This window comes from Gilbertella persicaria (genome assembly GCF_025201335.1).
Source record: "Gilbertella persicaria strain CBS 190.32 chromosome Unknown B0P05scaffold_3, whole genome shotgun sequence".
NCBI lineage: Eukaryota > Fungi > Mucoromycota > Mucoromycetes > Mucorales > Choanephoraceae > Gilbertella > Gilbertella persicaria.
Genome location: NW_026251964.1, coordinates 123,977 through 136,970, shown reverse-complemented (window position 1 = coordinate 136,970; position 12,994 = coordinate 123,977). Strand labels below are relative to the sequence as shown.

General features: G+C 37.7%; 6 protein-coding genes across 6 annotated transcripts; 5 read left to right on the top strand and 1 right to left on the bottom strand.

Moving 5' to 3' along the window:
• Positions 1-326: 326 nt before the first annotated feature.
• Positions 327-1,393, bottom strand: B0P05DRAFT_583136 (uncharacterized protein; the record flags this gene model as incomplete). The annotated part of the gene is made up of 2 exons (XM_051582229.1): positions 327-1,156; positions 1,201-1,393. 2 exons carry the CDS (start codon positions 1,391-1,393, stop codon positions 327-329), a joined length of 1,023 nt encoding a protein of 340 aa, XP_051438961.1.
• Positions 1,394-2,560: 1,167 nt separating this feature from the next.
• B0P05DRAFT_576939 (thiamine diphosphate-binding protein) lies at positions 2,561-3,600 on the top strand (the record flags this gene model as incomplete). The annotated part of the gene is made up of 2 exons (XM_051581746.1): positions 2,561-3,006; positions 3,051-3,600. 2 exons carry the CDS (start codon positions 2,561-2,563, stop codon positions 3,598-3,600), a joined length of 996 nt encoding a protein of 331 aa, XP_051438960.1.
• Positions 3,601-3,671: 71 nt separating this feature from the next.
• On the top strand, positions 3,672-4,916 carry B0P05DRAFT_523726 (uncharacterized protein). Its single transcript, XM_051576102.1, has 3 exons — positions 3,672-3,837; positions 3,881-4,302; positions 4,347-4,916. Exons 1-3 carry the CDS (start codon positions 3,694-3,696, stop codon positions 4,852-4,854), a joined length of 1,074 nt encoding a protein of 357 aa, XP_051438959.1. The 5' UTR covers positions 3,672-3,693; the 3' UTR covers positions 4,855-4,916.
• On the top strand, positions 4,917-5,853 carry B0P05DRAFT_523724 (DUF51 family protein; the record flags this gene model as incomplete). Its single annotated transcript, XM_051576101.1, has 3 exons — positions 4,917-5,028; positions 5,068-5,184; positions 5,225-5,853. Coding segments are annotated over exons 1-3 (503 nt in total), but the record flags the coding sequence as incomplete, so codon positions are not given.
• Positions 5,854-5,959: 106 nt separating this feature from the next.
• B0P05DRAFT_523721 (Alpha/Beta hydrolase protein) lies at positions 5,960-7,466 on the top strand (the record flags this gene model as incomplete). The annotated part of the gene is made up of 5 exons (XM_051576100.1): positions 5,960-6,329; positions 6,372-6,504; positions 6,557-7,137; positions 7,182-7,241; positions 7,286-7,466. Coding segments are annotated over 5 exons (1,249 nt in total), but the record flags the coding sequence as incomplete, so codon positions are not given.
• A 69-nt stretch (positions 7,467-7,535) lies between these two features.
• On the top strand, positions 7,536-7,907 carry B0P05DRAFT_583131 (uncharacterized protein; the record flags this gene model as incomplete). Its single annotated transcript, XM_051582228.1, has 1 exon — positions 7,536-7,907. One exon carries the CDS (start codon positions 7,536-7,538, stop codon positions 7,905-7,907), a length of 372 nt encoding a protein of 123 aa, XP_051438956.1.
• Positions 7,908-12,994: the final 5,087 nt, after the last annotated feature.

The following is a 12,994-nucleotide window of genomic DNA, read 5'->3' as shown; positions in this document are numbered from 1 at the left end:
AGGCGTTAAAAATTAGAACCAATAGGATCAGGATGAATATTGGGTTTGACAATGGAACTCTTTGATGCCAACTTTATGTCATCTATTTTTTTTTGGAATAATCATCAAAACTGTTCCTGTTTCCATATATTTTTTCACATCGATTGCAGTTATCGTTCTAACCATCAAGATCAGGATGAATGTCTGAGCTGGAATTGGGCACATCTTGACATAGTCTTTCTACGGTATTCTACTTTACAATGATATTTGAACCCTGTTTTGAATTTATAAAACATTTTGCATGTTTGACAATAATAGCCGAGATCCTTAAGATCAGACTGAATATTTCAGTTGATAATATTGCGTGATCTTATAGTCATGCTGTGTAGAGTTCTAAGATGAGCATTGAAATTTGACTTGGATGAATAAGTTCTTTGACATGACCTGCAGTAGTGATTGGGATCATTAGGATCCGGCTGAATGTTAGGACCAGCAGTGATACGACTTGGAATTGGCGCCATACTATGTACGTTTTTGAGGTGACACTTAAAGGTCTCCTTGCATGCGAATGTTTCTTCACATAATTTGCAGTAGTAAATGGGGTCAATGGGATATGGTTGAATGTTTGGATTGACAATAATGGGTTTTTGCGAGAATTTAATATCATGCAAGTGTTTAAGATGGTTTTGGAAACTGATCTTGTTTGAATAGCTTCTTTCGCATGATTTACAGTAGTAATTGGGGTCATTAGGGTCCGGCTGAATATTTGGGTTGGAAAAAGTACGTGATCTTCTGTCTATGTTGTGTCTCTTTCTAAGATGAGTGCTAAGATTTGACTTGGACGAAAACATTCTTTCACATAATTGACAGTAAAGGTCAGGATTGCTGATATCAGACTGAAGGTCGGTATTGCCTTGCTCTGTATTTGTAGAATGCTTTTTAGCAAGATGTCTTGAATAGTGTGTCTTTGTCTTGTAGGACAGATTACATGCATCGCAGTAATAAGTAGGTTTACTGAGACCAAGTGGCGCATCAGAAGATACACTTTCATTTGGCGTTGTCTGTGTTGTTCCTTGGCTGTGTGCTGTCTTGATATGTTCTTGGCAAATAGCACTTGTTTCAAATGATTGATTGCATCTTTGACAGTAGCTTTTCTGGTTTTCGGTTGAATATGGTTCTAAAAGAGATTATTGCTTTGCTCTTGTTTTATAGCGGCTTTACCTTCTATATTGTATGGTGAAAAGTCAAGTTTTTCTTCTGGTTCTTGCTTGATAACCACACTATCTTCTTCTCTCAAAACCACATCTTTCACATCAGTAGAGTCAAATCCAGTTTGAGTAATTTCTAGTTTTATGTCTTCTGACTTGAAGCGTTTAGCTGGTCGAGTATCGTCTATTGATTTTCCAGTTCGCATAATAACAAAGAAAAAAGTTTTAATTTAACGCAATAAATCAATCTTGCAGTATCTGAGATTAAAAAAATGATTTTAGGGAAAAAAAAAACTACAATTAGCTCTTTTCAACCAATATTGAATAGCAAAGTAACCCCTATTTTTGGAATATTTTATTGGCACTCTAGTCGAGTATATCATACTATAGCACTTGAAGAAAACAGCTTTAGATGTGCTAATCATAAAAAAGCTCAGTCTATGTAAATCAAATATACAATCACTCTAGAGTGAAGTCAGAGAGATACAATAAATTATATTTTCGATATAGTCATGTCTGTTAGTTGCTTTTTGAGACCCGCTAATTGGCACTGGTAGCACTGCACGGTCAAACGAATTTAGCAAAATGTTATCTATCTCCCGAGTGATAATTACAATAAAAAGATACTTATCTTTTCTTTAAGCAAACAATCTTTTTCTTTTTATTCCTATGAGCTCTGATAAAATAACAAAAGGATACACATAACAAGATTGTTTTTCAAATACTAGAATGAAACACTTTAGAATTATTTCTAATCAATAATGCTTTATTCGTTATAATATTCTATCTAGCCTTAGAGCTTCTTGTCTTTTTTACTATCACTAAGAATTCAACAATTGCATTTTTTAAATGTGTCAAAGAAAGATTTTCCCACGAAAGTAACTCAAGAAGGAAACTGGCTCATATTTTCACACGGTAAAATGGATACCTTTAAATGCTTCTTTTTTTCTTTGTTTATGTTCTCGCTTCTTTTTTCTTTTCTTTACCCTAAATGCTTCAATCAGGAAGACACGTCTTGAAGCGTACTCTTATTTGTCAACAAAAGAGATTTGTTGCTGCTTCTTCTAAAGTAAGGCGGAGAAAATGTTTACATATGTATGCTCATGTATGTTTAGTTGGGCAATATTGCAGCCACCACAGTCATTGAACCCAATACCAACACTGTGACAACCACTGCTAATTCAGCTGCTACAGCACCATGGTCTTCTATTGACCAATTTACCAACAATCTCAAGTTTATTCAGAAGCAGCAGACACTTCAAGCTTATCGCGTCATGGATCACACAGGCACTGTTTTAAATCCAGATCATGACCCTCTCTTATCAAAAGACAAAGTTATCAAGTGTTACAAAGACATGATACTGTTACATACGATGGACGGCATCTTGTACGATGCTCAGCGTCAAGGCCGTATTAGTTTCTATATGACTCATTATGGTGAAGAAGCCATGATTGGCAGTGCTGCTGCCTTGTCACCTCAAGATGTGGTATTTGGACAATACCGTGAAGCCTTTATGTTAGTTTATCGTGGATTTACCATTGACGAGTTTGTCAACCAATGTTTCTCTAACGAGTTAGATTATGGTAAAGGTAGACAGATGCCTGTGCACTATGGATCAAAGCGACTTAATTTCCAAACCATTTCTTCTCCCTTGGGTACACAAATCCCACAAGCTGCTGGTGCTGCTTATGCATTAAAAATGTCGGGTGCTGATGCTTGTACACTTTGTTTCTTTGGTGAAGGTGCTGCTTCTGAAGGTGATTTCCATGCTGGTCTTAACATGGCTGCTACCTTGAAGAGTCCTGTTGTTTTTTTCTGGTAAGTTTGATCATACAAACAAGTTATGCTTACATATGATACAGTCGTAACAATGGTTTTGCTATCTCTACACCATCTTCTGAACAATACAAAGGAGACGGTATTGCTAGCCGTGGTATTGGTTATGGCATTGATACCATTCGTGTAGATGGTAATGATATCTGGGCTATTTACAATGCCACCAAAGCTGCCCGAGAAATGGCTATTAAGGAACAAAAGCCTATCTTGATTGAGGCCATGACATACCGTATTGGTCACCATAGTACTTCAGACGATTCTACAAAATACCGTGATAGAAAAGAAGTAGAAGAAAGAGCTCAATTTGATAACCCTATGACTCGTCTGAGACGTTATATGGAACTCAAGGACTGGTGGACTCAAGAAGAAGAAGAAGCTTATCGTAAACAAGTCAAGAAAGATATCTTAACTAGCTTTACAGCAGCCGAAAAGAAAAAGAAGCCTAATGTAAAGCAACTCTTTACTGATGTCTATGACGAATTAACACCTAACTTGATTCAACAACAAAAAGAACTGGAAGAACTGATAAAAAAATATCCAGAATATTATAGTTTAGATGATTATGCATCTCAATAAAAGAGAGAAAAAAAAATAATGTTTCCTTACATTTTTCAAACTCCCTCTTTTTTTTTTTCTCTTTCCTAACCAAAAAAAAAAAAAAAAACAACAATGGATGATATGTATCAATATGCTGCTTCGGCAGTGGACAATAAACCTGTAGTAGCAGAAGAAGATGATGTGATTATCAAAACATTTAATAATTTTGGCTGGGGTAAAAAATGGACTAACCTAGTGGATACTGTGAAGAAACAGGCAAGGAGTAGCCAAAATAAAACTTTAGTTAAACATAGAATAGAGTGAAGCTTTTGTTGAAGGAACCAAAAAGGATCTTCAAGAGTTTGCTCAAGTGTTAACAGAAGACGCTGAAGAAGAAGAACAAGAGCAGACAAGAGGAGTAGATGAAGAAGAACATGGTGCACTTTCAGCCATACGTGATAACCTGGCCAAGATTAACACAGTCAACTTGACAAGTCTGAGAGAAGGCCTTACTCAAACACTCAACCAGACTTTACCTAATCAAATTAAATCAGTTCATCTACCAGAGAACATGGACCTTACTCAGCTTAAAGAAGGCCTCACAAACGGTACACGCTCAGCTGAGCAATATCTTCAAAAGTTTGGTACGGATGTGATCACCGCCCTCAAACAGACCGTGACTGTATTGGAACCTGAGCAACCTGAACAAGCAGAATCAAGCACACCTGCTGCTCGTGTCTAGTAAGTCATACTCTGCTCATTCATGTATATTCACTCATGATTAGTGCTACCCGCAAAGATGCTCTGATAGCTAAAATGCAAAACAACCCTGACACTTATTTAAAAGAACCAGACACAAAAGACACAAAAGTGCTCGAGACGTTCAATGCAAGCTTTGATATTAAGGAATACACAGACGAGATTGCTCAATTATTAGAAGAATATCCTAATCTAAGAGACATGATGGACAAATTAGTGCCTGTTCAAGTCAGCTATCCATTATTTTGGCAGCGTTATTTCTATCATGCATGGAAGATTGAGCAAGATGAACAAAAGCGTCAAATTATTGTTCAATCCAACGAAGATGATGAAGCTGATTTCAAGTGGGATTCTGATGAAGATGATAATGCAACTGTTAAACAAAAACAAAGAAGCTCAGAGGATACAGACGATTTCAGTCATATTTCTTCAAATGCTACTTCACCTCCAGTTGCTCATCCTGCAGATGATGATTGGGTCAAGGCCGAAAAGAAGCAGAATGAAGAGCAAGAAAGTGATAGTGATTGGGAATAAAAAATAAATAAATAAATTATGCTAATTTAAATGTCCGCAGTTACTTTTCTTTTCTCTTTTCATTCTTTCTTCGATGACTGTATCAAAAGAACACGTCGACTTTTGCTTTCAGGTGCTAGTGGCTTACCTTAAGAAAGAACCAAAGCCAGAACCTACTTTCACTAATGATGGATAGTAAGTGGTGTTGACTTGTGATGATTATTCATTCATTAGTCCCTTATTTGTTACTTGGCACAAAAAAACAAGAAATGGGTCAACACTCCGAGGCTGCATTGGTAACTTTCAGCCCATGTCTTTACACGAGGGACTTGCAAGATACGCTTTGATAAGGTATAATGACATCTTATAGCTATGACTGATAACTGTCTAGTGCTTTGCAGGATCACCGTTTCCCGCCAATCACATTATCCGAAGTACCTCATTTAGAATGTGCTGTCTCTCTCTTGGTGAATTTTGAAGTAGCCAAAGACTATCTTGATTGGGAAATAGGTGTTCATGGTATTTGGATCGAATTTTATCAAGACGGAAGAAAAGAGACAGCTACTTACTTGCCTGAAGTCATGGGAGAACAAGGCTGGACAAAAGAAGAGGCCATTGAATCTCTTTTAAGAAAAGGAGGCTATCGTGGCCAAGTCACAAAAAAGTATTGTCTTGAGAACATTATGCTTACCAGATATCGATCAGACAAAATACATGGCACATATAAACCATAAACTTCTATTTATTTATAATAAAACTTGGTCCTTACCAGACAACATCGTGTAAGCCAAAAGAAACAATCGACTCACTTTTAAAAGACGCCTACATTCAAGTATCTAACCTTCACAAAATGATTCACGAGCAGAATTGCCGTAATGTTCGTTTTTGTTTGACCTTGGTAAGATGGTTTGCGGGTGAGATCGCCGTAATTCTTGTCTTAAAAAGGTACTTGCGTGCAAGTATTTGATGTTGACAAAATGTTTCACGGACAAGATTGCCGTAATGCTGTTCTTTGCTTCGGAGTGACAGAATTCATTATGCGTAGTGATTTATCAAGTTACACAACCGAGTTATGAATAAAAGACGTCTTCTTTTTTATTTTCTTCTTTTTTATTTCTTTAACAAACATGGTTGAACCTTTTACTATTCCCTCACTCGATACTCAAGAACTTTCTCAAAAACTGTCTCATGTTCGATTTCCTCAAGAACTTGATCAAGACCAAGAATCAATCGGTTGGAAATTAGGTGCGCCTTCTTGGGCAGTAAAGGAAATGTTAGAAAAATGGAAGCAGTTTGACTGGGAAACATCAAAGCAAGAAATGAGTCGCTGGCATCATTACCATACGCGTATCCATGACTTGAAGATCCATTTTGTTCATGAACCTACTACTGCTGAAAATGCAACACCTATTGTTTTATTGCATGGTTGGCCATCTACTTTTTATGAATTTCATAAGGTGATTGAGCCTTTACGTGATGGAAGTGTCAATTCTCAAGTAATATAGCTTTGTATCAATTACTTTGACTGACAAATATAGGCATTTCATGTGGTTGTACCTAGCTTACCTGGTTATGGATTCTCCGAGGCACCTCAAAAAGAAGGCTGTGGTGTTATGGAAATGGCACGTACTATGCATGAGCTCATGCTGACACTCGGCTATGATAAATATAGTAAGTGATTTAATCTAACAAAATGAGCCACTAAGCTAATCTTAAAAAAAAGTGATCTTTGGTACAGACTGGGGAGCTATTATCGGCTATTCTATGGCGCAGCAATTCCCTCAACATTGTATGGGATTCTTAACAAGCATGCCAACTGTGGGTCCTCCTTTACCTACCTTGACCAATTTGATCAATCATCCCTTTAAGGTCTTTACTTTTATTTTCGCCATCTTGGTTGGTATGACTCGTGTTTATGGTGAATACTTTAAGAGTTTGGAGAGTACATCCTTTGCCAATGTGGATAAAGACATGGAGGCTGGTTACCGTGCTATTCAATCCACACGTCCATATACACTTGCTTATGGATTGACGGATAGCCCTGTGGGTTTATTAGGTTGGATGTTGGAGAAATATCACAATTGGACACATTTCGATTCTAAGGAAGCCTATGAAACACAGGCTCTTCCTCACACAGTCTCATCAAACGAGTTCTTGACTCAAGTCAGTATTTATTGGATTACCAATTCTATGTCTTCTTCCATTCGCTTATATTATGAAGCCAAGAAGAACATGTCGAATATTATGGGAAGTAAAGTGCATGTGCCTTTTGGTACCACTTATTTTGCTGGTGAACTTATGAAGGTAAGCCATAAGCGCATTAAGACATGGCTAATAATATGACCTAGATTCCTCGTGATTGGATCGAAGCAAACACAAACCTTGTTCAACACAAGACTCATAATGAGGTAAATAAGTTAAGAAATTTTTGTTTACATTGACATTGCAATAGGGTGGTCATTTTGCTAGTCTTGAAGTTCCTCATCTTGTCTCGCAAGATATTGCCGAATTTGCTAAAAGAATACGATCTTCTGGCTCAGAAAGAAAAAATGCATAAAATGTCACACAGACCTATTTTCTTTCTTTTTCTTTTCTCAATGATAACAAAAATAAAGTCTTTGCTTACCTCTGTATTGAAGACTGTTCTACAAGTTAAATACTTGATTCATACTAACAATCCGTCTGAAATCATTTCAAAGTGGATGATAGGCCATACTGAGTCAAATGAAAATCATCCTTATTTTTCATCTCATACGCCCATAAAGGGCTATCAACTTGAACAAGTACAGATCGTCATTCGTCGCGGTACACGGTACTCAATTCAAAGTGGCATGTATTCCGAAAAACTCAACACAAGTACCAACAGAGATTTGATTGGCTGGATAGATACTTACCAAAACGACTATTTGCCACATCGCACAGGCCAACTGGACATACACAGGACTCGCCAGTATCCAGAATTCATGAAGGCACTAAATTTATCAGTGATACAAGTTTCTACCTCTCTGTTAAGCCGTGCGTTACAGTTAGCCCAAGCCTTTTGTTTAGGTACTTTTGAAGGATTAGGATTCTGAGAGCCAGCTCGCGTGCTTCCTGTACCTATCTTTAGTAAGGAGAATGATTCAATCGTCTCGCCACATAAGGATTGTCCAAGGTGGCGAAAAGAGGCCAAGCCATTGACATCGCATTGGACTGCTCCGATCATAAATCAGTATGTCAGGCCCATTGCCCATCGTCTGAGTCATGCCCTTCATTTAGATATCACGATAGACGATGTACTTGATTATTTCACTGCCTGTTCATCAACGCGTAAACACATTCTGAAAACTGTTTACGAAACATGAAATACTGAAATTAGAGTATATCAACGATTTAAAGCACTATTATAAATACTCGGATGGATTTCCTCATCTTAACCAAAATATGACATATGATTTAGCGAAACACCTACTAGATCATATCGATGCCATAATGAACAGCACACTATCTGCGGTGAAGTTTAATGTGCTTGTGGGATATTCAGAAACCATGCTTCCATTACGTACTTTATTGGGTTTATACAAAGACAATTTATCTCCCAATTCAACAGACAATCAAATTGAGCATCGAAAATATCGTTTATCCAAGTTTGGCTATTTTGCTGATCATCTTGCATTTCAGTTATTGACACACGCGTCTACAGGACAAAGATATGGGCGTGTTTTGGACAATGAGATACCCATTTCAATATATAACAAAACACTCATGATAATTGATGAGTTTCGTTCGTTTATGGTAACTAGAACACAATGCAATTTTATAGAATTCTGCAAAATAAACAAATAGGAGATGCTCATGCAAGGAGTTTGCTATCTAATACGTTACTTAAAGTAGGCAATACTAACAGGTTATATGCCGTATTATTCTACAAAATGCTGTTGCTTCTTGTTGTGTTACTGCTGTTTTTGGGATTCTAGATCAGACTTATTACCAATTATTGCTTGTATACACTGGATTGACCCGGAGCTCATGAAGTTCCTAAACGCTGTATCTTGAAACGAATCCCCTTCTTTCCCTCTAATATTTTATAAGCAGTATTCTAGAACCTATGCTTACTCTTTTTTTGATTCATGGGTGCCTATCACTGTATCCTAATTATACATATACTTTAATACTATTCTTTATTGTCAAGACAATATATTCTTTTAGAACTCATACGAAGCCAATCAATAAGCCTGATTTGACCATATCCGAATTTCCTATAAGCACTGTATTGATATTCAATTCCATTACTAGAAAGTAACAAAAAAAAGGAGGAAGCAATTCCACACAGTATAGAATTTCATTATTCTTGTACCAAAGAAAAAAAAAAAGAGCGCGCAGGCAGGGCTAGATAGAATGACAGTGTAACTTTGTATAGTGCCACGGTCACAGAAAGAAAAAGGAAAGTCTTTTGTGCATTCTTAATCAAGCTCATCATGTTCTATAGACGTGTAGGTAGTATAAAAATAGAAGAAGAGACGCACCAAGAACGAGGTCTTGTTTTCCAATTCTAAAAACTCAGAGTAAATTAACAAACAATATCAGTCTGAAATTACAACCAGGAGAATATGTAAATCTTGTCTATTGTCCCATGTTACATGTTTTCCTCAATTTCAATGATCATCCTTTCTCTTCATTTATATCAAAAAGAAAAAAGTTTAAAAAAAAAAGAAAAAAGAAAAATTTCTAGAGTCGTGGTAACACAACTCGATTAAATAATTATTTTGTACCTGTCAATGTGTAAGAAAATATAAATAATCATTAATGAGCTTTTAATTGTCCCATATATTCTCGCCCCTTTCCTTTTCTCTCTCATTTTTTCTCTTTTTTTTTCTTCACTCTTTCCTTTCATTATCTACCACTTCCTTTCCTTACCGTTAAAAGCGAATGTAAATGGGCAGGTGCAATGTATTTATTATTGCAGTATGCTTCTATGCACTGCTATTTTTGAGCATGGTTGATGCCATTGATAAAGATGAAATTCTAAATGTAAATATTTGTGTTATGTAATAATGTAAATAATAAACTTCTATTGACCTTTAAAACTCAATCTTTATTTGAGCAGATTCAGACTCCTGTGCCAGCAACAATAACTCAACCAATTCCCTTTCCACAACCTACGCATACGATAAAAAAACGAGCTGACGACGAGGACAAGAACGACGACAAAGAGGATGAAGATAGTGACAAATCCAAATCATCTAAAGAGAACTCTTCCACCAACAAGGAAAAGTCGACTACTACTAAGGAAAAGTCGACTACTACTAAGGAAAAGTCAATTACTACTAAGGAAAAGTCAGCTACTACTAAGGAAAAGTCAACTACTACTAAGGAAAAGTCAACTACTACCAAGGAAAAGTCAACTAATACGAAAGAAAAGACTAGTACCAAGAAAAAGACTACCACCACCAAGGAAAAGTCAACTACAAAACCGTCCTCGAAAACAACAACCACAACAAAAAAGTCTTCGTCCACTAAACACAAAGCTACCACCACTACCACAAAGGAAAAGCCCACGACAACCCATCATACTACCAAAGAAAAGTCTTCTCATACCACAACTACAAAAGAGAAGCCTACAACAACGAAACATACAACCGAAAAGACGACTACTACTACTACCAAGGACAAGACTAGTAAGCACACTACAAAGGAAGAGCCTACTACGTCGACAAAGCATGAATCAAAGTCTAGTGTAACGACTCCCGTATCATCGGAAACTAAAAAGACCGTTCATAGTAGCAGTAAAGAGAAGCCTACAACCTCGAAGTCTAGATCCACTACAACTACTATCGAAAAGCATCATTCTACGCATTCGAAGAGTAGTACCACAGGTATTAATTTGGAAAAAAGGGACCACGAAGCTAACTCATTTTAAAATACAATAGAAGAAAGATCTACCAAATCAAAGACAAGTAGCACGACTACTGAGCATTCAAAGACAACTGAAAGTACCACAGCACACAAGCACACAACCAAGTCAGAAACTGATGATAGTACAAAAGGATCCACATCAGGTAGGTTATACTACATAAATAAATTAGAATTTTTTATTTGGACTAACCTTTTTAATTGCTTATGCAGGAACCGCTCACTCATCTTCAAGCACCGACGATCATTCTTCGAGTACATCAGATCATTATCATACTTCTGCCACAAAGAAGAGTCATAAAAAGTCTACCAACACTACCACCAAGGATCATAATACTAAGACTAATGATAAAGATGAGCCTACTACCACTACTAAAGATCACTCCATCAAGGCTACCTCTACTTCTACTACCAAGGATCATAGTACTAAGACTACTGCGTCAGAAGAGGACCCTACTACTTCTACCACCAAAGAGCATACTAGCAAAGCCACTACCTCAAGTCATCATACAACTAGAATAGATGATTCTGATGGTTTAGGTATCTCTATTGGCGTTGGAAAAAAAACAATTACAACACAAGATGATTCTACCACTGCCACTAAAGAGCATACTACCAAGGCCACTACAACTGATGAAGATGTAACAACTACCACAAAAGAAAAATCTGCAAAGAAAACATCTACTGATGATGTATCCACTACCACCAAAGATCGATCTGCCAAGACTAGCACCTCGGAAGACGAACCTACTACTACTAGCACTAAAGACCATGATTCCAAGACTACATCTACTAAAGACGAGCCTACTACTACTAGCACTAAAGATCATTCCACTAAATCTTCTTCGACAGATGAGGGTGGTACCACTAGCACTAAAGACCATAATTCCAAGACTACATCTACTGACGATGAGCCTACTACTACTAGTACTAAAGACCATGGTTCCAAGACTACATCTACTGACGATGAGGATGGTACCACTAGCACTAAAGACCATGATTCCAAGACTACATCCACTGACGATGAGGATGCTACCACTACTACTAAAGACCATGGTTCCAAGACTACATCCACTGACGATGAGGATGCTACCACTACTACTAAAGATCATGGTTCCAAGACTACATCTACTAACGATGAGCCTACTGCTACTAGTACTAAAGACCGTTCCACTAAATCTTCTTCGACAGATGAGGATGGTACCACTACTACTAATGATCATGGTCCCAAGACTACATCCACTGACGATGAGGATGCTACCACTACTACTAATGATCATGGTTCCAAGACTACATCCACTGACGATGAGCCTACTACTACTAGTACTAAAGACCATGATTCCAAGACTACATCCACTGACGATGAGGATGCTACCACTACTACTAAAGACCATGGTTCCAAGACTACATCCACTGACGATGAGGATGCTACCACTACTACTAAAGACCATGGTCCCAAGACTACATCCACTGACGATGAGGATGCTACCACTACTACTAAAGACCATGGTTCCAAGACTACATCTACTAACGATGAGCCTACTGCTACTACTAATGATCATGGTCCCAAGACTACATCCACTGACGATGAGGATGCTACCACTACTACTAAAGACCATGGTTCCAAGACTACATCTACTAACGATGAGCCTACTGCTACTACTAAAGACCATGGTTCCAAGACTACATCTACTGACGATGAGGATGGTACCACTAGCACTAAAGACCATGATTCCAAGACTACATCCACTGACGATGAGGATGCTACCACTACTACTAAAGACCATGGTTCCAAGACTACATCCACTGACGATGAGGATGCTACCACTACTACTAAAGATCATGGTTCCAAGACTACATCTACTAACGATGAGCCTACTGCTACTAGTACTAAAGACCGTTCCACTAAATCTTCTTCGACAGATGAGGATGGTACCACTACTACTAAAGACCATGGTCCCAAGACTACATCCACTGACGATGAGGATGCTACCACTACTACTAAAGACCATGGTTCCAAGACTACATCTACTAACGATGAGCCTACTGCTACTACTAATGATCATGGTCCCAAGACTACATCCACTGACGATGAGGATGCTACCACTACTACTAAAGACCATGGTTCCAAGACTACATCTACTAACGATGAGCCTACTGCTACTACTAAAGACCATGGTTCCAAGACTACATCTACTAACGATGAGCCTACTGCTACTACTAATGATCATGGTTCCAAGACTACATCTACTAACGATGAGCCTACTGC